The sequence below is a fragment of the Scyliorhinus torazame genome, chromosome 7, assembly GCF_047496885.1.
Source record: "Scyliorhinus torazame isolate Kashiwa2021f chromosome 7, sScyTor2.1, whole genome shotgun sequence".
Lineage (NCBI taxonomy): Eukaryota > Metazoa > Chordata > Chondrichthyes > Carcharhiniformes > Scyliorhinidae > Scyliorhinus > Scyliorhinus torazame.
In genome coordinates, this window is record NC_092713.1 from 301,673,592 (window position 1) to 301,698,754 (window position 25,163).

A 25,163-nucleotide genomic window follows, 5' to 3' on the forward strand; every position below is an offset into this window, starting at 1 on the left:
AGAGAGACAGTACTGAGGGAGTGCTGCACTGTCAGAGGGTCAACATTGAGGGAGTGCTGCACTGTCAGAGGGTCAGTACTGAGGGAGTGCTGCACTGTCAGAGGGTCAGGACTGAGGGAGCGCTGTACTGTCAGAGGGTCAGTACAGAGGGAGTGCTGCACTGTCAGATGGTCAGTACTGAGGGACTGCTGCACTATCAGAGGGAGTGCTGCACTGTCAGAGGGTCAGTACTGAGGGAATGCTGCACTGTCAGAGGATCAGTACTGAGGGAGTGCTGCACTGTCAGAGGTTCAGTACTGAGGGAGTGCTGCACTGTCAGAGGGGCAGTACTGAGGGAATGCTGCACTGTCAGAGGGTCAGTACAGAGGGAGTGCTGCACTGTCAGAGGGTCAGTACTGAGGGAGTGCTGCACTATCAGAGGGAGTGCTGCACTGTCAGAGGGTCAGTACTGAGGGAGTGCTGCACTGTCAGAGGGTCAGTACTGAGGGAGTGCTGCAGTGTCAGAGAGTCAGTACTGAGGGAGTGCTGCACTGTCAGAGGGTCAGTACATAGGGAGTGCTGCACCGTCAGAGGGTCAGTACATAGGGAGTGCTGCACTGTCAGAAGGTCAGTACTGAGGGAGTGCTGCACTGTCAGGGGGTCAGTACTGAGGGAGTGCTGCACTGTCAAAGGGTCAGTACTGAGGGAGTGCTGCACTGTCAGAGGGCCAGTGCTGAGGGAGTGCTGCACTGTCAGAGGGTCAGTACTGAGGGAGCGCTGCACTGTCAGAGGGTCAGTACTGAGGGAGTGCTGCACTGTCAGAGGGACAGTACTGAGGGAGTGCTGCACTGTCAGAGCGCTGCAATGTTCAAAAAAATGAGGTAGGGAGCAAGCAGGGAATTCCAGACTTGTTAACCTAACAGCAGTTGTGGGGAAATGCTAGTCGATTTATTATAAAGTGTGCAATAACAAAACAATTGGAAAATAACAAGGGGTTAGGCAAAGTCAACATCGATATATGAAAAGGACAAACATACTGGAGTTTATTGAGGACGTAGAATAAATAAGGGTGAACTAGTGGATGTGGTGTCTTTGGATTTTCAGAAAGCTTTTGATTAAGTTGCAAATTAGCGTGCAGAATTAAAGCACATGGAATTGGGGCTAATGTATTGGCATGGATTGAGAATTGGTTAGCATACAGGAAACAGCGAGTAGGAATAAATGGGTCTTTTTCAGAGTGAAATGCAGCGACCAGTGAGGTCCTGCAGGGATCAATACTTGGGCCCCGGCTATTTGCAATAAACATCAATGATTCGGAAGAGGGAAGCAAAAGTAATATTCCAGGGTTTGCGGATGACACAAAGCTTGGTGGGAAGGTAAGTGTTGAGGTGGATGTTAAGAGACGTCAAGTCGATCTAGAAAGTTGGGTGAATGGTGTGGTGGTATGTATTAGGGGTAATACGGTACACCACGTGTCGACAGGCTATTGGTGGAGGGATGCCAGGTCCTGATAGGATCTGCCACCTACTGGACTCTTGGCTGAAGGACCCCGACACAGACGGCCACATACTGCCTGATTACGATGCTCAACTTCAACAACCACATCTGGCTTCGACGACCCTCGACCAGTCGCGACCCCGGACGCTCCAGACTGCAACCACTGCAGTCCTAGTGAATGGCTACGAGATGCCGTGTCTTATCGACTCTGGGAGCACGGAGAGCTTCATTCATCCGGACACGGTAAGGCGCTGTTCCCTCGTAATTCGGCCAAGCACCCAGAAAATGTTCCTGGCGGCGGGATCCCACTCCGTTCAGATCACGGGGTTCTGCATCGCTAACCTAACGGTGCAGGGGAGGGAGTTCCGAAATTACCGGCTGTATGTCCTCCCCCATCTCTGTGCGCCCACACTCCTAGGGTTGGACTTCCAATGCAACCTCCAGAGTTTAACATTTAAATTTGGCGGCCCTATACCCCCACTGACTGTCTGCGGCCTCGCGACCCTCAAGGTTGAACCGCCTTCCTTGTTTGCAAACCTCACCCCGGATTGCAAACCCGTCGCCACAAGGAGCAGACGGTACAGCGCCCAGGACCGAGCATTTATCCGGTCCGAAGTCCAGAGGCTGCTGAAGGAATGCATTATCCAGGCTAGCAACAGTCCCTGGAGAGCCCAGGTGGTAGTCGTTAAGACCGGGGAGAAACAGAGGATGGTCATCGACTATAGTCAGACCATCAACAGGTACACTCAGCTAGATGCGTACCCTCTCCCCAGCATATCCGACATTGTCAATCGGATTGCACAGTACAAGGTCTTTTCCACCGTGGACCTCAAGTCCGCCTACCACCAGCTCCCCATCCATCCCGGTGACCGCAACTATACTTCGAAGCAGACGGGCGGTTATACCACTTTTTAAGGGTTCCATTCGGCGTCACGAACGGAGCCTCGGTCTTCCAACGAGAGATGGACCGAATGGTTGACCAGCAGGTTTACGGGCCACGTTCCCGTATCTCGACAACGTCACCATCTGCGGCCACGACCAGCAGGACCACGACGCCAATCTCCAAAAATTCCTCCAGACCGCTCACGCCCTGAACCTCACTTACAACAAAGAAAAATGCGTGTTCCACACCGATCGTCTAGCCATCCTGGGCTACGTAGTGCGTAATGGAGTGATAGGCCCCGAACGCAGGCGCCCCGTCATGGAGTTCCCTCTCCCCTCCACTGTGCCAAAGCCCTGAAATGTTGCCGGGGCTTCTTTTCTTATTACGCCCAGTAGGTTCCACAATACGCCGACAAGGCCCGTGCGCTAATCCAGTCCACTACTTTTCCCCTGTCGACAGAGGCATGCCAGGCCTTTAGCCGCATCAAAGCGGATATCGCAAAGGCCACGATGCGCGCCATCGACGAGTCCCTCCCCTTCAAGGTCGAGAGCGACGCATCGGATGTAGCTCTGGCGGCCACCCTCAACCAAGCAGGCAGACCCGTGACCTTCTTCTCCCGAACCCTCCACGCTTCAGAAATCCGCCACTCCTCAGTGGAAAAGGAGGCACAAGCAATAGTGGAAGCTGTGCGACACTGGAGGCATTACCTGGCCGGTAGGAGATTCACTCTCCTCACTGACCAACGGTTGGTTGCCTTCATGTTCGATAATGCACAGCGAGGCAAGATCAAGAACGACAAGATCTTGCGGTGGAAGATCGAACTCTCCACCTACAATTATGAGATCTTGTATCGTCCCGGAAAGCTGAACGAACCATCCGATGCCCTATCTCGCGGCACATGTGCCAATGTACAAGTGGACCGTCTACAAGCCCTCCACGAGGACCTCTGCCACCAGGGGGTCACTCGTTTCTACCACTTCCTTAAGGTCCGCAACCTCCCTTACTCCGTCGAGGACGTCCGAACAGTCACCAGAAACTGCCAGATCTGCGCTGAGTGCAAACCGCACTTTTTCAGGCCAGATAGAGCGCACCTGGTTAAGGCCTCTCGACCCTTTGAACGCCTCAGTTTGGATTTCAAAGGCCCCCTCCCCTCCACCGATCGCAACGCGTACTTCCTGAACGTCGTTGACGAATACTCCCATTTCCCTTTCGCCATCCCCTGCCCCGACATGACAGCGTCCACGGACATTAAAGCCCTCGGTACCATTTTTACACTGTTCGGTTTCCCCGACTATATCCATAGCGACAGGGGGTCCTCCTTTATGAGTGACGAACTGCGTCAATTCCTGCCCAGCAGGGGCATAGCCTCGAGCAGAACAACCAGTTACAACCCCCGGGGGAACGGGCAGGTAGAAAGGGAGAATGAAACGGTCTGGAAGGCCGTCCTGCTGGCCCTCCGGTCTAGGAGTCTCCCAATTTCCCGCTGGCAGGAAGTCCTCCCGGATGCCCTTCACTCTATCCGGTCCCTGCTGTGCACCACCAGGAATCAAACGCCTCACGAGCGCCTCCTCCTCTTTCCTAGGAAGTCCTCCTCTGGAACGCCACTTCCGACCTGGCTAGCAGCTCTGGGACCCATTCTGCTCCGGAAACATGTGTGGGCGCACAAGTCAGATCCGTTGGTGGAACGGGTGCATCTCCTTCACGCCAACCCGCAATACGCCTATGTGGAGTACCCCGATGGCCGACAGGACACGGTCTCCCTGCGAGATCTGGCGCCCGCCGGAGCTACCCACACCCCCTCAACGCCAATCACCACCTCCTCACCCCCACCGGTTCATCCCGCAGCCACCCCCTTCCCGGGGGGTTCGGTTCTCCTCCCTGACCCGCCCAGGAGTAAGGACACAGGGGACAGCGCTACGCTCCCAGAGTCAACGAGACTTGAGCCAGCGCCATCACCACCACGCCCGAGACGATCGGAAAGGACGACCAGGGCGCCCATCTGGCTCATCGAATCACTTTAACTCTCAACGTTTTCAGTTATTGTGTCTTGTTATAGTTATGGCATCATGCCGACCCTGTTTGGCCTGTTGGCCCAGTTGAAGCAATAATTTTGTGTTTTGTTCAAAGTTACAGCACAGTACCGACTCTGTAAACCCATACCACCATGCAAATCACCATCCTGCCGGGTTTTTTTCAACAAGGGGTGAATGTGGTGGTATGTATTAGGGGTAATATGGTACACCACGTGTCGACAAGCTATTGGTAGAGGGATGCCAGGTCCTGATAGGATCTGCCACCTACTGGACTCCACCCAGAAATGCCGGTATAAGAACCCAGCTTTTCCCTCCATTTCCCTCAGCAGTTGCATTCTGTAACCACGCTGCTGGGAATAAAGTTCTGCTTAATAAAGCCTTCAATTGACAGTACCTCAACCTGCCTCGCATCATATTGATGGCGGTACAAATGGGCAAATGCTTGGCAGATGCAGTATAACGTGGATGTGAAGTTATCCACTTTGGAAGGAGAAACAGAATGGCACAGTATTATCTAAATGGTAATAGATTGGGAAATGGTGACGTACAGAGGGACCTGGGTGTCCTAGTCCATCAGTCACTGAAAATAAGCATGCAAGTCCAGCAAGCAGTTAGGAAGGCAAATGGTATGTTGGCCTTTATTGCAAGAGGTCTTGCGTACAGGAGCAAGGATGTCTTACTGGAGCAGTACAGGGCCTTGGTGAGACCACACCTGGAGTATTACATGCAGTTCTAGTCTCCTTTCTTAAGAAAGGATATACTTGCCATTGAGGGAGTGCAGCAAAAGTTCCCCTGACTGATTCCAGATTGTCATAGGAGGAGATTGTGTCAACTGGACCGGTATTCAGAGGAATGAGAGGAGATCTCATTGAAGCGTACTAAATTCTGACAGGGCTGGGCAGACTGGCTGCTGGGATATTTCCTCTGGCTGGAGGGTCGAGAACAAGGGGTCACAGCCTCACGATACGGGGGAGGCCATTTCGGACTGAGGGGAGAGAAAATTCTTCACTCAGAAGGTGGTGAACCTGTGGAATTCCGTAGCACAACAGGCTGTGGAGGTCAAACCACTGATTATATTTAAAGTAAATAGATAGATTTCTAAACTCTAAAAGTGTCAAGGGGTACGGGGAGAGCTTGGGAGTGTGGTGTTGAAATAGAGGGTCAGCCATATTGAATGGTAGAGCATGCTTGAGGGGCTGAATGGCCTACTCCTGCTCCTATTCCCTGTGTTTCTATGTCTTTTTTTATCAAACACCCAATTTTTTTTTTTCCCAATTTTTTCCCAATTGAGGGGCAATTTAGCGTGGTCAATCCACCTACCCTGCACATCTTTGGGTTGTGGGGGTGAGACCCACCCAGACACGAGGGGAATGTGCAAACTCCACACGGACAGTGACCCGGGTCCGGGCTCGAACCCGGGTCCTCAGCGCCGTGAGGCAGCAGTGCTAACCACTGCGCCACCCCTATGATTCTATGCCCGGGGGGAAAGGACGGAGGGAGTGCAGCACAGTCACAGGTGCAGTTTTTCACTGAGACACTGGGCTGGATCCCCCAGTCCCCTGGCCGTGCGTTCCTCGCTGGGATTCCATACTCCCGCCGTTTGTCAGTGGGATTTCCCATTGAAGCCTCCCCACGGCAACTGGAAAGCCGCAGGCGGGGATGTGCTGCCAGCGGGAACAGGGAGAATTCCAACGGCCGGAGAATTCCGGCCATTAAAGCCACGCCCCATCTGCCCCCTCGGGTGGGTGTAAAAGATTCTGCGTGATTATTTTGGCGGAGGTTTGCTGAGATGTCAAAGCAATGCTTTTGCTGCCGTTCAGGCGAACGCAGAAGATTCCAACACTCTTTCCGAAGGAAAGCAGGAGGTTCGTCATCAATGGGCACAAGTTTCCCACATTCTCCGCCTACGCCGGCCTCAGGCCTGCCCCAGACGCGTCTCAGTGGTTCAATACCTGGAAATACATGAACTTCATCAGCTTGGTGACCTCCGGTTCCAGCACCTCGACAGTCTTCTCATAAATCTCCACACGGTTTGGCTGCTCATTGCACTTGACCTGGGGGTTTGAACAAAAGGTAGGGATTATCCAGGGGAGTGAATTCTGGATCAGCCGACAAGTTGCCTCGTCCACCATCCTTTCACCTTTCGAATGTCCGAGTATTTGACATTTTGAAAAATAGAAATGGGTAGCCCTGATAAAAGGGATGAGGTAAGGCCATTTGTGTGGAGGAATCTTGCTTCAGAAGATGGTATGGGGTGGACATAACACTGGACAAAAGCACTGGTGGGATTGGTTTACAGGCTCCCCAAGAGGAGCAAGAGTATTGGACAGAGTAGTAATCAGGAAAGACTAGGTGCTTGTAACAAAGGTAATGCAATAGTTGTGGGAGACTTTAACTTCGCAGAATTGTTGAATTGTTACCCATTCGGCCCATCGTTTCTGCACTGACTCTCCGAATGAGCAATTCACTTCGTACCATTCCCCTGCCTACCCCCCCCCCCCCCCCCCCCCGCGTATTTTATCATATCACTTTTGCTTCTTTTGCCAATAACTTAAAAAAAAAAAATTTTTTAGAGTACCCATTTCTTTTTTTTATCCAATGCAGGGGCAATTTAGCGTGGACATCTTTTGGGGTTGCGGGGGGGGGGGGGGGGGGGGGGGTGAGGCCCACGCAGACACGGGGAGAATGTGCAAATTCCACACGGACAGTGACCCGGGGCCGGGATCGAACCCGCGTCCTCTGTGCAGTGAGGCAGCAGTGCTAACCAGTGTGCCACCGTGCCCCCCCCCCCCCCTCCCTCCTTTCAACAATGGGAAGTTTCTCCCTATCGACTCGCTCCAGAACCCTCAGGATTTGAATAACTCGATCAAATCTCCCCCCAGGTCTTCTTTTGTCTGAGGAAAATAGTCCCAACTTTGCCAATCTGTCTTCATAACTGAAGTTCTTCATCCCTGGAACCATTCTCGGGAATCTTTTCTTTATTCTCTCCGATGCCTTCACATCTTTCCTAACGTGCAAGGCCCAGAACAGGATGCAAGATTCCAGCTGAGGTACTGGCGGGTAGGCTAGAGGAGAGCCTCCCGAAGGTGATAGGTGAAGATCAGACGGGGTTTGTGAGAGGGAGGCAGCTCTTTTCGAACATTAGGGGGGTATTGAACGTGGTTATGGTACCGGCAGAGGGGAAGGAAACAGGTGGTTGTGCCATTCGACGCCAAGAAAGCGTTTGACCCGGTAGAATGGGGGTACTTGATGGCAGTTCTAGAGCGGTCTGGAATTGGACCCAGGCTTGTGGACTGGGTAAAGCTATTATATAAGGAGCCGAGGGCCAGCGCACGCCCAAATAACATCAGCTCAGAATACTTTCCTCTCCACCGTGGGACTAGGCAGCGACAGCCTATGTCCCCCCTGTTGTATGCACTCGCAATTGAGCCATTGGCCATCGCATTAAGAAGTTCAGGGGTATGGAAAGGGATAGTGCGGGGGAGGGGGGGAAATAGAGCATAGGGTGTCCTTATATGCCGATGACTTGTTATTACACGTGTCGGAACCAAGTGTGTCGATAGGGGGAATACTGCAGCTGCTTTGGGTGTTTGGGTCTTTCTCAGCGTAAAAATTAAATCTAGACAGAGTGAATATTGTGTGGGGTCTCGGCCAGGGGTGGGGGCAGGGGTGGAGGGGCTGCCATTCCGTTGGGCAGGGACTCACTTTAGATAGCTGGGGGTGCAGGTTGCTCGAGATGGGGAGGCTCCATAAGGTACAACATTTCTAGTTTGGTGGGGAGACTGAAAGCTGATCTGGCAAGGTGGGATGGTCTCCCTCTGTCACTGGCGGGTCGGGCACAGGCGGTTAAAATGAATGTGCTGCCGCGATTCCGGTTTATTTTTCAATGCCTGCCGATTTTCCAGCCAAAGGCATTTTTTAGAGAGATTGGAGGGATGATTACCTCGTTCATATGGGGAGGGAAGGTGGCCAGAGTTGGAAAGGTGCTGCTACAGAGGGGAAGGCAGGCAGGGGGTTTGGGTCTTCCGAACCTGATGTATTACTACTGGGCGGCGAATGTGGAGAAGGTGCGGAGCTGGGTCAGAGGGGTTGATTCCAGGTGGGTCAGAATGGAGGAGAGTTTGTGAAGGGGGTCGGGATTGAAGGCTCTAGTGACAGCGCTGCTCCCGACAGCCCCGGGGAGATACTCAGGGAGTCCGGTAGTAATAGCTTAGTTGAGAATTTGGAGGCAGTTTCGGCAGCATTTCGGGTTGGGGGCAGGGTCAAGGGAAATGCCGATTCGGGGGAACCACAGATTTGAGCCAGGGAAGTGGGATGGAAATTTTCGGAGATGGGAGGAGAACTAAAAGATTTATTTCTTGGGGGTCGGTTTACGGGATTGAAGGAGCTGGGAGCAAAGTATGGGCTGGAGCAGGGGAAAATGTTTAGATACATGCAGGTTCGAGACTTTGCCACAAAGGAGATACAGAGCTTCCCAGTAGAGCCGACCTCCACATTGCTGGAGGAGGTGCTGACGACAGGGGGACTGGAGAAGGGGGTAGTATCAGTGGTTTACGGGGCTATTTTGGAGGAGGAGAAGGCGCCACTGGAAGAGATCAAGGCAAAGTGGGAGGAAGAGTTGGGAGAGGATATGGAGGAGAGGGTATGGAGGAGGGGTTCTGGTGTGAGGTGCTCCGGAGAGTGAATGCCTCCACCTCGTGCGTGAGGTTGGGGCTGATACAGCTGAAGATGGTGTATAGAGTATACACCTCACGAGGGCGAGGATGAGCCGGCTCTTTGACGGGGTAGAAGATGTGTGTGAACTTTATGGGGGGGGGAGGGGGGGGCCCCGCAAACCATGATCATATGTTTTGATCGTGTCCAAAGCTGGAGGATTACTTGTAGAAGGTGTTTAGGGTAATCTCCAAACTGGTGTACGTGAAACTGGACCCGGGCCCTCAGGCCATATTCGGGATGTCGGACCAGCCGGGGTTGGAAACGGGTGCAGAGGCAGATGTTGTAGCCTTCGCCTCGTTGGTCGCCCGAAGGCGGATCCTGTTTCGGTGGAGATCAACTTCACCACCCTGTGCCCTGTGCCCTGGCCTGGCGGCGGCGGCGGGGGGGGGGGGGGGGGGGACTGTATGTGTTAATGGTGACTGTGGGTGATTCCTGATTCCTTTTTGTCATTTGTTTATGTTAACATGCGGGCTAATGTTTGGGGTTTGGTGGGAGGATGGGATCGCTGTTATTGATGTGGGGATTGACATTTCATTCGTTACTGATTATTGTTTATTGTTGGGTGTAAATTTGTGAGAAAATGTGAAAAAGGAGAATAAAAATATATTTTAAAAAAGAATTCCAGCTGAGGCTAAGCTAGTGTCTGATACAAGTTCACCATAACCCCCTTTGCTCCTGAACTCCGTACCCCTCGGAGTAAAACCCAGGATACTAAATGTTTTGTGAACCACTCTCTCAAGCTGTCCTGTCACCTTCAATGATTTATACCCCCATACCCCCAGATCCCTCTGCTCCTCTATCCCCTTTAGGGTCGTGTCCTTTATTTCATGTTCTCACCCCATGTTCATCTTCCCAATATACATCACTTCACGTTGATCTTCATCTGCTGCCTGTCCACCCATTCCACCAACTAGTCTACGGCCTTTGTCCACGCCGTCCTCCTCACAGTTCTCAATGCTTCCGAGTCTTGGATCACCTCCAAATGTTGAAATTGAGCCCTGTACACCTTGGTGTAGGACAATATGTATCGGGCTCCAACACTGACCCATGGGGAAAGGATTGTGGATGCAGATTCAAATGAAACATCCAAAAGATAATTGAGTAAATACTAAAATTTTGCACCTTGCAGGGCTGTGGAGAACGGACGCTTTCAAAGGGCCATCACTAACACAATGGGTTGAAGGGCCTCCTCCTGCACGGTACTCTGCTCCTCCATTTCTGTCTTCTTGCACAACCCTGGTTTTAATCACTCCGCCATTGGCAGCTTTGCCTTCAGCTCTATAAATGTAGGAATTTCCTCCCCAAACCTCCCTGAACCACTCTCTCTCTCCTACTCTGAGACGCTCCTTGAATCCCACCTCTTTAACCTTTTGGCCGCATGTCCGAATGTCTCCTTACGTGTCTCCGTGTCAAATCTTTGTTGGGGTAGATCATTCCTGGGAAGCATCTTGGGACATTTTACAAGATTAAAAGGCACAACTTGTTGTGTGAATCTCTCGGCCGTGGCTGGAACGTTAATGTTACCTGGGGAATGGCTCGCGAACAGCTCCTCCATGTGTAGAGCATTACCGCATATTCATGCCCCTCCTCCAGCATCTCATTCTGGAAAAAGAAAAATTGTTATCCCATTAACTATGGTGTTAACTTTGCCCGACGATGGTGCAGCAGATAGTATTGTGCTGGCGATGGCCAGAGAGTAACGGTAGTGTTGGGTTTGCCAGTGACTGACAGAGATTGACGGGAGGGTTGGGTTTTCCAGTGACTGACAGAGATTGACGGTAGGATTGGGTTTGCCAATGACAGAGATTGACGGTAGGGTTAGGTTTGCCAGTGACTGACAGAGATTGACGGTAGGGTTGGGTTTGCCAGTGACAGAGATTGACGGTAGTGTTGGGTTTTCCAGTGACAGAGATTGACGGTGGGGTTGGGTTTGCCAGTGACTGACAGAGATTGACGGTAGGGGTGGGTTTGCCAGTGACAGAGATTGACGGTGGGGTTGGGTTTGCCAGTGACTGCCAGAAATTGACAGTGGGGTTGGGTATTCCAGTGACTAACAGAGATTGACGGCAGTGTTGGGTTTGCCAGTGACTGCCAGAGATTGATGGTGGGTTGGGTTTGGCAGTGACAGAGATTGACGGTAGGGTTGGGTTTGCCAGTGACTGCCAGAGATTGACAGTGGGGTTGGGTATTCCAGTGACTAACAGAGGTTGACGGTAGGGTTGGGTTTGCCAGTGACTAACAGAGATTGACGGTAGAGTTGGGTTTGCCAGTGACAGAGATTGACGGTAGGGTTGGGTTTGCCAGTGACTGACAGAGATTGACGGTAGGGGTGGGTTTGCCAGTGACTAACAGAGATTGACGGTAGAGTTGGGTTTGCCAGTGACAGAGATTGACGGTGGGGTTGGGTTTGCCAGTGACTGCCAGAGATTGACGGTAGGATTGGGTTTGCCAGTGACTGCCAGAGATTGACGGTAGGGTTGGGTTTGCCAGTGACTGCCAGAGATTGACGGTAGTGTTGGGTTTGCCAGTGACTGAAATTGACGGTAGGGTTGGGTTTGCCAGTGACTGAAATTGACGGTAGGGTTGGGTTTGCCAGTGACAGAGATTGACGGTAGTGTTGGGTTTTCCGGTGACTGCCAGAGATTGACTGTAGGGTTGGGTTTGCCAGTGACTGCCAGAGATTGACGGTAGTGTTGGGTTTGCCAGTGACTGAGATTGACGGTAGGGTTGGGTTTGCCAGTGACAGACATTGACGGTAGTGTTGGGTTTGCCAGTGACAGAGATTGACGGTGGGGTTGGGTTTGCCAGTGACTGCCAGAAATTGACAGTGGGGTTGGGTATTCCAGTGACTAACAGGGATTGACGGCAGTGTTGGGTTTGCGAGTGACTGCCAGAGATTGACGGTAGGGTTGGGTTTGCCAGTGACAGAGATTGACGGTAGGGTTGGGTTTGCCAATGACTGCCAGAGATTCACAGTAGGGTTGGGTATTACAGTGACTGCCAGAGATTGACGGTAGTGTTGGGATTGGCAGTGACAGAGATTGACGGTAGGGTTGGGTTTTCCAGTGACAGAGATTGACGGTAGGGTTGGGTTTGCCAGTGACAGAGATTGACGGTAGGGTTAGGTTTGCCAGTGACAGAGATTGACGGCAGGGTTGGGATTGGCAGTGACAGAGATTGACGGTGGGTTGGGTTTGCCAATGACTGCCAGAGATTGACGGTAGGGTTGGGTTTGCCAGGGACAGAGATTGACGGTGGGTTGGGTTTGCCAATGACTGCCAGAGATTGACGGTAAAGTTGAGTTTGCCAGTGACTGCCAGAAATTGACAGTGGGGTTGGATATTCCAGTGACTAACAGAGATTGACGGCAGTGTTGGGTTTGCGAGTGACTGCCAGAGATTGACGGTAGGGTTGGGTTTGCCAGTGACAGAGATTGACGGTAGGGTTGGGTTTTCCGGTGACTGCCAGAGATTGACGGTAGGGTTGGGTTTTCCAGTGACTGCCAGAGATTGATGGTGGGTTGGGTTTGGCAGTGACAGAGATTGACGGTAGGGTTAGGTTTGCCAGTGACAGAGATTGACGGTAGGGTTGGGGTTTCCAGTGACAGAGATTGACGGTAGTGTTGGGTTTTCCGGTGACTGCCAGAGATTGACGGTAGGGTTGGGTTTGCCAATGACTGCCAGAGATTGATGGTAGGGTTGGGTTTTCCAGTGACAGAGATTGACGGTAGGGTTGGGTTTGCCAGTGACAGACACTGACGGTAGGATTGAGTTTGCCAGTGACAGAGATTGACGGTAGGGTTGGGTTTGCCAGTGACAGAGATTGACGGTAGGGTTGGGTTTGCCAGTGACTGCCAGAGATTGACGGTAGTGTTGGGTTTGCCAGTGACAGAGATTGACGGTAGGGTTGGGTTTTCCAGTGACTGCCAGAGATTGACGGTAGGGTTGGGTTTGCCAATGACTGCCAGAGATTCACAGTAGGGTTGGGTATTACAGTGACTGCCAGAGATTGACGGTAGTGTTGGGTTTGCCAGTGACAGAGATTGACGGTAGGGTTGGGTTTTCCAGTGACAGAGATTGACGGTGGTTTGGGTTTGCCAATGACTGCCAGAGATTGATGGTAAGGTTGAGTTTGCCAGTGACTGCCAGAGATTGATGGTGGGTTTGGTTTGGCAGTGACAGAGATTGACGGTGGGTTGGGTTTGCCAATGACTGCCAGAGATTGACGGTAAGGTTGAGTTTGCCAGTGACTGCCAGTGATTGACGGTAGGGTTGTGTTTGGCAGTGACAGAGATCGACGGTGGGGCTGGGTATTCCAGTGATTAACAGAGATTGACGGCAGTGTTGGGTTTGCGAGTGACTACCAGAGATTGACGGTAGTGTTGGGTTTGCCAATGACTGCCAGAGATTGACGGTAGTGTTGGGTTTGCCAGTGACAGAGATTGACGGTGGGGTTGGGTTTGCCAGTGACAGAGATTGACGGTAGGGTTGGGTTTGCCAGTGACTGTCAGAGATTGACGGTAGGGTTGGGATTGGCTGTGACTGAGATTGACGGTGGGTTGGGTGTGCCAATGCCTGCCAGAGATTGACGGTAGGGTTGGGTTTGCCAGTGACTGCCAGAGATTGACGTTAGGGTTGGGATTGGCTGTGACTGTCAGAGATTGACGATAGGGTTGGGTGTGCCAATGACTGACTGACATTGACGGTGGGGTTGGGATTGGCTGTGACTGAGATTGACGGTGGGGTTGGGATTGCCAGACATGTTGACCTCAAAATTCATTCCCTGTTTGATAAACCCACCGCCCCACCCCTGAAAAAAAACCTAAAACCCAGCTACCCGTTATCGTAACCATGGTAACATCTACCCCCTGCATCACCATTTGAGCCAATGGCGATCACCAAGGCCCTTCCCCAGTAGAATTCATTTCTGGGATCCAGACTATAAAACACAAAGAGAGAGACACTGGAGACAGTGTAGAAAAGTTTTTCAAGGGTTGAGGGTCCAACCAGCAAGGAAGAGTGAACCAGCTGCTTTTTTTCTCTCTCTGGAAGTGAGAGGGAGGGCTGAGAGGGTGATGTGATGGAGGTCTTTATGATTATGAAAGGGTTCAAAAGGGTAGACACAGCGAATGTGTTTCCAATAGGGTGGGGGTGGAGGGGGGGGGGGGGGCTGCAGAGATCAAAGTAGAGGCCGCAGATATAGGATAATTTGGAATAAATCCTAGTTGGAATTCAGGGAAGCATGTTTTCACCCAGAGAGTGGTGGTAACATGGAACGCCAAGTGGTTGAGGTGGAGCATATTTCAGCAAAGATCACCATCAAAATGCGAAACAGATGAAAGCATTCTAATTGGTCATTATTCAATTTGTGATGATATCATTTTGGACTAAGGGCAGCAGGGTGGCACAGTGGTTAGCACTGCTGCCTCACGGCGCCGAGGTCCCAGGTTCGAATCCCGGCCCTCAGTCACTGTCCGTGTGGAGTTTGCCCATTCTCCCTGTGTCTGCATGGATCTCACCCCCCCACAACAGAAAATATGTGGCGGGTAGGTGGATTGGCCATGCTAACTTGCCCCTTAATTGGAAAAATAAATTGGGCGCTCTACATTTTGGACTGGCCATAACCAATCAATCACATCCCTGGCACAATTGGCAAAGCAGTCTGGTGATTATGAACTGGTCATCCAGCAAAAATGACTATGAAACTGCCAGATTGTCATTAAAAACCAAATTGATTCACTAACGTGAAGGAAATCTGCTTTCCTATCCTACGAAAGATGCTCTGTACGCCCTCGGCCGCACGTTCCCCGTTCAGGCTCCTTATTCACTGCGAGCGCCCGGAAACATGCAGATAAACGCACTCACTAGAGGGCTTTGTTCTCTTTTGGGAGAATCGTGCCCAGGGCATCTACATTGTTGGGACTCCAGCTCACTCCAGATCAACATTCTGCACCAGGGCAAAGTAGCCCATTAGATTGGCACTCCATCCACCCCCCTCAACATTCACTCCCTCCACCACCGGCGAACAGTGGCGGCCGTGCGTGCCATCTACAAGATGCACTGCAGAAACTCGCCGTGGCTCCTGAGACAGCACCTTCCAAACCCTTAACCTCAACAACCTAGAAGATCAAGGACGGCAGATTCATGGGACCACCACCTGCAGGTTCCCCTTTGTTCTAACCCCCATGAGATGCATGGGGAGACCCGGCTGATCTCCCCGTGAGGCGCGTGGAGTACGTGCTCCCCCCGCTAAGGGGCGGGGGCTCAACAGCGGGGTTCGTTAATTTCCACAGATAAAAGCCACTTTGTGGCTTTACTTTAGTTGGAAATTAAGTAATCAGGTTCAAGCCTTTTTGGGACTCCTCAAGATTACAATAGCCTGCAAGACACACCATCTTGACTTGGGATTTTATGGCTGTTCCTCCACTGTCGGTGGGTCAAAATCTTAGAACTCCCTCCCTCACAGCATTGTGGGTGTACCTACACCACATGGACTGCCGCGGTTCAAGGCGGCTCACCAACACCATTGTGGGCAATAAATGCTGGCATCACCCACATCCGAATGAATGAATAAATAAATAAATGAATAAGAAGGTAGAACAAACTACAGTTTACTCAGTATTAAATTGAGAAACACAGGAAGGTGATAATGCAGATATCAGTATGTGGCAATGCACTGGGGCTCTGGAGTTTCATAGTTTTTACACATCGCACGATATCCCTCATGGACTTTCTGCAAAGTGCCGGGGATCCGCTCTGCCCACGTTGAAAGCCTCATGTCTTAATAACAGAGAGGGAGCTGGTTGCAGACGGAAGTAAACTTACCTTTGGACAGAGCGGATTGGTGAATAGTTACTTACCATGCTGGAGTGTACAGTGGCCTGTTCGATGTACCTCGCGATCCCAGTAACAAACGCGTTCCTGTCTTCAAAGTTGGTGTCAAAGTTCGCCTGAGGATGAAGGACAAATGCGGAGTTTTATAGAAAAGTGAAATGTACTCATTCTGTGGTGTATGAATGGAAGATGTCACACGACCCATACGGCAGGGGACTCGGCAAGAGTCCGAGACCAGATCCCCAACAATTGAATGCTTTGTTTGCAATAGTTGGATCAGGTCATTTTCATCAATGCGAGCAGCCAACCAGAGCACATCGTGAAGATGGCCTCAGCCTTGTACAACAGGTTAGTCACGTCAATCATTATTTTATTCCTTTAGCGACTGCTAATTCACTGGGGGAGTTGATTGGTTTTCCATTGACATTAGTTCAAGGTCATGGGAAGTCCCCGGAATCCAAACGTACCTGGTACATGATGGAGGAGGGAGGCGGTTCGATGCATGGTTGTTGGTCAGGGAGGGGCAACTCCTCCAACAGGTCCACATTGGACAGAGCATCCTCCAGTGTCACATGCGTCGTCATGGTTGCGTCCAATCAAAACCCGACCAGACTAATCTGGGGAAGGAATATAACAAACCAAGGAATACCATTTGGAATTAATGCAGCAGTCGCAGGATGACAATGGTCCCAAACTGAGACAAACAGGAACGTAGAACATACAGTGCAGAAGGAGGCCATTCGGCCCATCGAGTCTGCACCAACCCACTTAAGCCCTCACTTCCACCCTATCCCCGGATCCCAATAATCCCTCCTAACCTTTTTGGTCACTAAGGGTAATTTATCATGGCCAATCCACCTAACCTGCACGTCTTTGGGCTGTGGAAGGAAACCGGAGCACCCGGAGGAAACCCACGCAGATACAAGGAGAACATTCAGACTCCGCACAGACAGTGACCCAGTGGGGAATCGAACCTGGGACCCTGGTGCTGTGAAGCCACAGTGCTAACCACTTGTGCTACCATGCTGCCCTAAAGTAGGAACATAACACCCCCCTCGTCAACCATCAATCCCCCAGCACATACAAACACTCCTGGAAGGTTTTGGGGTTTCATAGGACAGGATTTTTCGGATGACCGCATTTCACAATCCTCCACCCAATGTGTCAGGATGGAGGGCATCACTGCCAATACAGGCTGTCCTGCAGCCGTTTAACATTTGGCAGGGTATTTATTGGTGAAGGGTGAGATTGGGGGGGCACATCACACCTTAGACCGCTGCCGGCTATTCCCACTGGCCGGCAGCTCTGTAGTCCCAGCAGCTCCAGGTTCCAGCTGTAGCCGCTATGAAATGAAAATTGCTTAGTGTCACAAGTAGGCTTCAAATGAAGTGACTGAAAAGTCCCTAGTCGCCACATTCCGGCACCTGTTCGGGGAGGCTGGTACGGGTACTGAACCTACAGCCAGTCCCCAAAGTGCAGGAGGTTAGGGAGGCCTGAAGTCTGGGTATTGGCGGGTCCCTCACCACAAGGGAGTGAAGGGGATATTAGGGGGAATGGGAGGGGGGCAGGTTTGAGAGGCCAGGGAGTTGGCTTAAAGGGGCATATGACCTGGAGGAGAGGGGTGTGTCAAAAGGGCACAGGAGACCCTCTAAAGGAGGATGGGGAATCTACCCTTGCCCAACACCAGCTCACCCAATGAGAGAGGTAAGACAACAGGGGGAAAATTACACTGGGGCTAGGGTGAGGCACACAAGAGGAGAGTTAACTGAGGCCACTTAAGGGCTTCAATAGGCACCAGGGTGGGTGGGCTGTCAGCCACCCCCATAAAATGGGAGACAAGTCAGGGTTGGTTGGGTAGGTGGTGGTTAGGCCCATGTGCTACATTCCTGCCTCCAGACTCGCTGGCAGGGATCAGGAAATTCCGCCCACAGAGATACATAGAATACACAGCCCAGAAACAGGCCACACGGCCCAACCCAGAATTTATCCTCCTTTCAAACCTCTTCCCATCCAACTCTAACAGCATTACCCTCTCTTCCCTTCTCCCCGAGAGCTTCCCTTTAAATGCATCAATGCTGTGAGGGCTGCACGTGGCTTTACGGTGCCTGACTTTATTTCCCATGTAAAGCTAAATTGCAACATTCGCGGTGTTAAATTGAGACCCACCTGCTCGTCCTCTCATTCCCTCCTCAGAGCAGCGTGCACTGGAAGACCTCCGCTTCCTGGGTCCTTACCCAATCGCTAGCTACACCCAGAAGTTACCTCATCTCCTCCCCTACCTCTTTCCAAATGACCAGAGTGCCTCGGCACCCAGTCTTACTACCCAGCTTCCCGTCTGAAGTCAGCGGCAAATTGACATTTCGATTTTCCTCCAACAACCCAACAACCAATTGCATTCAGCGCTCTCCGGCACGGTGGCGAGCCTCTCCCTGGGGTAGGTAAAGGAAGGGATGGAAACACGCCCTGAACTCAGCTGCAGACATCTGCAGAAAAGATGCAAGAAATGAAGAACAGGAACAAGAACAGGAAACCCATTTCCGGCTGCGGGCAGAGGTGTGTGTACCAATGGTAGGCTTGAGACACTTGCTCTTGCTGTCATCGCATTTTTTGTTTCCATTCACAGCATCTCAGGAAGAAAAGAAAAAGGACTTCAAAATAAACTCCGAATCCTCGGACCACAGGTGGGAGAACAGCAGTGACCAAGTGACACTCTGCTGCCGTCTCAACGACACACACACACACACACACAACAGGAAACACTGATTGTCGGGGCCCTGTGATTCAGGAGGAAGCACACGGCTCTTGTCAGCTACAGCTCAAATCAAGAACGTGGGGGCGCAGCTCACAGATGCTTGGAGGCGAGGAAATCACACAACCCAGTGAGACGTGGGCTGAGGTAGACAACTACAGGATCAACAGGGCTCAGCTGGGTCTCATTCTCTTGCAGAAAATCTTTCTACAGCTCCTCAAGTACCCCCTTAACCAGCCCCCGGTGTTTTTCTTTATTAAGGGGCAATTTAGCGTGACCAATCCACCGACTCTGTGCATCTTTGGGTTGTGAGGGTGATACCCATGCAAATACGGAGAGAATGTGCAAACTCCACACGGACAGTAACCCGGGGATGGGATTGAACCCGGGACCTCGGCGGAGTGAGGCTGCAGTGTTAACCACTGTGCCACCGTGTAGCCCTAGCGTTTTATATCAACTCCCCGACAGAAACCCAACTCCTTGTTTGAGGAATTTATTCATGAATCCAATTCTGGCCCCTTGCACTTCAATACTTTTAATCACACCACCACAGTCAACTGTGCCTGAGGCCCCAAACACCTGTAACAACGGAGCTTACCGAGCTTAATAGTCCTTTTCTGGCTCTTGCTCCCTTTCGGTCACAGCATCAGGGATACCCAATAGGATTGAGAAAAAAACCAGTTCGGACCACTATTCTATTATCCTAGTTTTTCCCTTCCGGAAAGTACCTAGTAAACGTGACTGAGGTCTCTGCCTCTCCCCATCCCTCCAAGCAGTGAGTTCCAAATCTCCGCGCTCTTTGTGGGATCTTGCTGTGCCGGTTGCCACTTCTCGAATGCAGAAAACGCGACTACGCTCCCAAAGTACCTCACTGACTGCAGAGCAGTCCCGAGGTTCTGAACATGCGGTGCAAACGCAAGTCTTTCCTCTCCCGCCCCCAGTGGTCAGTCTCGTGGGTCACCCCTTACCCTCACTTCCTCCAAAGGGGGGGACTTTCTTGCCGGGGTCTTCTCCCTGGCCACCCTCCATTCGCAGGCCCGTGGCTGCGGGATCTGGGCGAGCGACCAAAGTCAATCCAGGCTGCAAGCTTTACGGAACGGTCATTCCCATCAAGCCGAGAGCCAAGACGTCGCAAGCGGTTTGTGTCAGGGTCAAACGCTTCCAGGTCAGGGACATGCATGGGTGAGGCTCCCTATCTGGATATGAGAGCTGGCCTCTTTGCAGCAATCTCCCAACCTCCCATCCCCCATCCTGCGCACTCTCTGAGGCCAATTAGTTAATCGATGGTGCGGGAGCTTTAGAAAAGAATTCTGGTCGGATCTTACTCACCTCGCTCACTAGACACCCTAGGGTCCACCGTTTAAAAAATAAATTGATAACAGGATCAGGAACAGTGCAGTTAGAAGGTTAAACCCGCTGTTGACGCAAAGGTAAACATCAAACACACGCACCCATCAGCAACTCACCAATCACTCAAACTGCCTGACCAATCAAATGAGCTTACAACATTCACAAACATTTATTGACCCGGCTGAACTCTGACCCAAACCAAGTGGTTTGCAATGACTGAATTGAGTCCAATTCTATTATCGCGACTATCTGGTCATTCTTTTGATTGGGGGGGGGGGACATGGAGGTGTGTGAGAATATTGCAAATTCAAAAGTGCGAAATCAGAGGCCTTGACAAGATATGAAAGAATTAAACTTGCAGGCTCGCTAGCTGAGCTCCCCACACAGGCTGTCAGCCTCCACAGCTCTTTCATTGACAATACCCGACCTAAAAACAAAAATAATAAAGCTGTTTACAATATGCAAACACAACCAACTGTATGCACCTCATCAACAAAAGGAAAAATAAAATCCAAACCTGCCAGCCCCCTGCTCGTCACCTAACCCCCCCCTTTAGCAACTGGCGGTGAGTAATTCCTTAAAGTAGGTAATGAATGGCTTCCCCTCAGGTAGAAACCCTCAGCCGACCCCCGAACGGTGTACTTGACTTCCTCCAGGTACAAGAATTCCATTAGGCCACCCAACCAGATCGAGGCGCTGGGCAGAGTAGGGGACCTCCACCTCAGCAGAACCCGCCTCCAGGCAATCAACAAGGTGGAGGCAAGGATGTCTGCCTTCACCCCCCCCACCCCCCCTTTGCAGTCCCAGCAAAGTCCGACATCCCGAAAATGGCCTCCAAAAGACAAGGCTTCAGCTCCATATTCAGAACCACTGACCTGGTGCTAAAAAGGGAGGCCCTGCCCAAAGGCTTACCAGCTGGGACACGACCAGAACATGTGTGTGTGTGTGTGTGTTCGGCTGGCCACCCCCCCCCCAGCGCTCCACTCGCGCTTGTCCTCTACCCCACGGAAAGAAGCCACTTGGCTTAGCCTGGGTCAGGCGAGCCCATCGGAATGTTTCAGGGTATCAGAGAAAGGGGTCTCTGGGGATTCAGTGCCATCAGGGCTGTTGTGACTGGAGTGAGAAAAGGTCTGTAGATGTGTGGCAGCACGGTAGCTTCACAGCGCCGGGTTCGATTCCCCGCTGGGTCACTGTCCGTGCGGAGTCTGCACGTTCTCCCCCGTGTGGCCGTGGGTTTCCTCCGGGTGCTCCGGTTTCCTCCCACAGTCCAAACAGGTGCAGGTTAGGTGGATTGGCCGTGATAAATTGCCCTTAGTGACCAAAAAAAAAAAAGGTTAGGAGGGGTTATTGGGATCCGGGGATAGGGTGGAAGTGAGGGCTTAAATGGGTCGGTGCAGACCCGATGGGTCGAATGGCCCCCTTTTGCACTGTATGTTCTATGTGTGCCTTGTTGGTGATAACTGTGTCTGGGGACTCTGGATGGAATGCAGGTACTGTGAATGGGAGTCAAGGGTTGAGTGGGAAATGAGAGATCCCCCATGATGGAGTTCGAGATAGAAAGACTTTGACGTTGGACGTGGTGCCACATTTGTGCAGGAAGGAATGGGAGGGCTCCAACTAAGGGAGGCGGATTAGTTCCATCAAAGTCAAACTTACCATTTTGATCGAAGTATCCTTTGCCTGTTGATTGATGGTAAGTTTAGTTGGCTTGTTCCAGAAAACACTTTTAAGAAGTGAAATCTTGTCCATTGTTTTCCTTTGGCCTTATGAGAAGTCTTTCATTTAAAATTTATGGGAGGAGTCATAACAGCCTGGGATCCCCCACGCCTTAGTCACTGCTTTGTTAATCTGTATTGCTACCTTCAAATCTTATTCACAAACACCCCCAAGTCTCTCTGTTCTTTAAAATTGTACCATTTAGTCTGTATTGGTTTGGGGAGAGCGCTGGAGTGTGTTGCTGAGTTAGAGGATTAGTCATTATCGGGTTGAAGAGTGGAGCAGGCTGATGCAGGATCAATGACCACTAAAGCGAGGTTGTAGTCCAACTGAAAGCTTTAATAAGCTAGATGTTTCCCCCAGCAGCTCAGGTACAGAATGAGGGCTGCTGGGGCAGCAGGGGTTCTTATACCCCGCCTATCAGGGCGGAGCTATTATACACTCTAGCCAATAGCAAGCATACAGGTTCGACCAATGGTACTTTAGCCTCTCAGGTACCGTAATACCTATAATACCACACAGGCTCAAAGGGTAGTATGGCTTCCTCCTGTTTCTATTTTCTATGTTTCTATATTTCCTGCCACACTTTTCTACCCTGGATTTCACCTGCCATCTGTCCGTCGCACCAGCCGCGTGTCCGCCTCACCAGCCGCGTGTCCGCCTCACCAGCCGCGTGTCCCTCTCACCAGCCGCGTGTCCCTCTCACCAGCCGCGTGTCCCTCTCACCAGCCGCGTGTCCCTCTCACCAGCCGCGTGTCCGTCTCACCAGCCGCGTGTCCCTCTCACCAGCCGCGTGTCCGCCTCACCAGCCGCGTGTCCCTCTCACCAGCCGCGTGTCCCTCTCACCAGCCGCGTGTCCCTCTCACCAGCCGCGTGTCCGCCTCACCAGCCGCGTGTCCGCCTCACCAGCCGCGTGTCCGCCTCACCAGCCGCGTGTCCGTCGCACCAGCCGCGTGTCCGTCTCACCAGCCGCGTGTCAGTCTCACCAGCCGCGTGTCCCTCTCACCAGCCGCGTGTCCCTCTCACCAGCCGCGTGTCCCTCTCACCAGCCGCGTGTCCCTCTCACCAGCCGCGTGTCCCTCTCACCAGCCGCGTGTCCGTCTCACCAGCCGCGTGTCCCTCTCACCAGCCGCGTGTCCCTCTCACCAGCCGCGTGTCCCTCTCACCAGCCGCGTGTCCGTCTCACCAGCCGCGTGTCCCTCTCACCAGCCGCGTGTCCGCCTCACCAGCCGCGTGTCCGCCTCACCAGCCGCGTGTCCGTCGCACCAGCCGCGTGTCCGTCTCACCAGCCGCGTGTCCCTCTCACCAGCCGCGTGTCCCTCTCACCAGCCGCGTGTCCGCCTCACCAGCCGCGTGTCCGCCTCACCAGCCGCGTGTCCGCCTCACCAGCCGCGTGTCCGCCGCACCAGCCGCGTGTCCGTCTCACCAGCCGCGTGTCCCTCTCACCAGCCGCGTGTCCCTCTCACCAGCCGCGTGTCCCTCTCACCAGCCGCGTGTCCCTCTCACCAGCCGCGTGTCCCTCTCACCAGCCGCGTGTCCCTCTCACCAGCCGCGTGTCCGTCTCACCAGCCGCGTGTCCCTCTCACCAGCCGCGTGTCCGTCTCACCAGCCGCGTGTCCGTCTCACCAGCCGCGTGTCCGCCTCACCAGCCGCGTGTCCGTCGCACCAGCCGCGTGTCCGTCTCACCAGCCGCGTGTCCGCCTCACCAGCCGCGTGTCCCTCTCACCAGCCGCGTGTCCCTCTCACCAGCCGCGTGTCCCTCTCACCAGCCGCGTGTCCCTCTCACCAGCCGCGTGTCCCTCTCACCAGCCGCGTGTCCGCCTCACCAGCCGCGTGTCCGCCTCACCAGCCGCGTGTCCCTCTCACCAGCCGCGTGTCCGTCTCACCAGCCGCGTGTCCGCCTCACCAGCCGCGTGTCCCTCTCACCAGCCGCGTGTCCGCCTCACCAGCCGCGTGTCCGTCGCACCAGCCGCGTGTCCGTCTCACCAGCCGCGTGTCCCTCTCACCAGCCGCGTGTCCGCCGCACCAGCCGCGTGTCCGCCGCACCAGCCGCGTGTCCGTCTCACCAGCCGCGTGTCCGTCTCACCAGCCGCGTGTCCCTCTCACCAGCCGCGTGTCCGCCTCACCAGCCGCGTGTCCGTCGCACCAGCCGCGTGTCCCTCTCACCAGCCGCGTGTCCCTCTCACCAGCCGCGTGTCCCTCTCACCAGCCGCGTGTCCCTCTCACCAGCCGCGTGTCCCTCTCACCAGCCGCGCGTCCCTCTCACCAGCCGCGCGTCCCTCTCACCAGCCGCGCGTCCCTCTCACCAGCCGCGCGTCCCTCTCACCAGCCGCGCGTCCCTCTCACCAGCCGCGCGTCCCTCTCACCAGCCGCGCGTCCCTCTCACCAGCCGCGCGTCCCTCTCACCAGCCGCGCGTCCCTCTCACCAGCCGCGCGTCCCTCTCACCAGCCGCGCGTCCCTCTCACCAGCCGCGCGTCCCTCTCACCAGCCGCGCGTCCCTCTCACCAGCCGCGCGTCCCTCTCACCAGCCGCGCGTCCCTCTCACCAGCCGCGCGTCCCTCTCACCAGCCGCGCGTCCGTCTCACCAGCCGCGCGTCCGTCTCACCAGCCGCGCGTCCCTCTCACCAGCCGCGCGTCCCTCTCACCAGCCGCGCGTCCCTCTCACCAGCCGCGCGTCCCTCTCACCAGCCGCGTGTCCGTCTCACCAGCCGCGTTTCCGTCTCACCAGCCGCGTGTCCCTCTCACCAGCCGCGTGTCCCTCTCACCAGCCGCGTGTCCCTCTCACCAGCCGCGTGTCCGTCTCACCAGCCGCGTGTCCCTCTCACCAGCCGCGTGTCCCTCTCACCAGCCGCGTGTCCCTCTCACCAGCCGCGTGTCCCTCTCACCAGCCGCGTGTCCCTCTCACCAGCCGCGTGTCCCTCTCACCAGCCGCGTGTCCCTCTCACCAGCCGCGTGTCCCTCTCACCAGCCGCGTGTCCCTCTCACCAGCCGCGTGTCCCTCTCACCAGCCGCGTGTCCCTCTCACCAGCCGCGTGTCCCTCTCACCAGCCGCGTGTCCCTCTCACCAGCCGCGTGTCCCTCTCACCAGCCGCGTGTCCCTCTCACCAGCCGCGTGTCCCTCTCACCAGCCGCGTGTCCCTCTCACCAGCCGCGTGTCCCTCTCACCAGCCGCGTGTCCCTCTCACCAGCCGCGTGTCCGTCTCACCAGCCGCGTGTCCCTCTCACCAGCCGCGTGTCCCTCTCACCAGCCGCGTGTCCGTCGAACCAGCCGCGTGTCCGCCTCACCAGCCGCGTGTCCCTCTCACCAGCCGCGTGTCCCTCTCACCAGCCGCGTGTCCGTCTCACCAGCCGCGTGTCCGTCTCACCAGCCGCGTGTCCGTCTCACCAGCCGCGTGTCCGTCTCACC

General features: G+C 53.7%; 1 protein-coding gene across 1 annotated transcript in view; it reads right to left on the minus strand.

Moving 5' to 3' along the window:
* The window catches only part of cyfip2 (cytoplasmic FMR1 interacting protein 2), a 183,725-nt gene that overhangs the window by 133,998 nt on the left and 24,564 nt on the right, over positions 1-25,163 (minus strand). Inside the window, exons 2-5 of the mRNA XM_072512939.1 lie at positions 16,409-16,558; positions 15,968-16,057; positions 10,633-10,710; positions 6,345-6,446 (exon numbers count right to left, since the gene is read on the minus strand). Of these exons, the coding sequence (XP_072369040.1) occupies positions 6,345-6,446; positions 10,633-10,710; positions 15,968-16,057; positions 16,409-16,525 (387 nt within the window). The 5' untranslated portion in view covers positions 16,526-16,558. The remainder of the gene's footprint in view (positions 1-6,344; positions 6,447-10,632; positions 10,711-15,967; positions 16,058-16,408; positions 16,559-25,163) is intronic.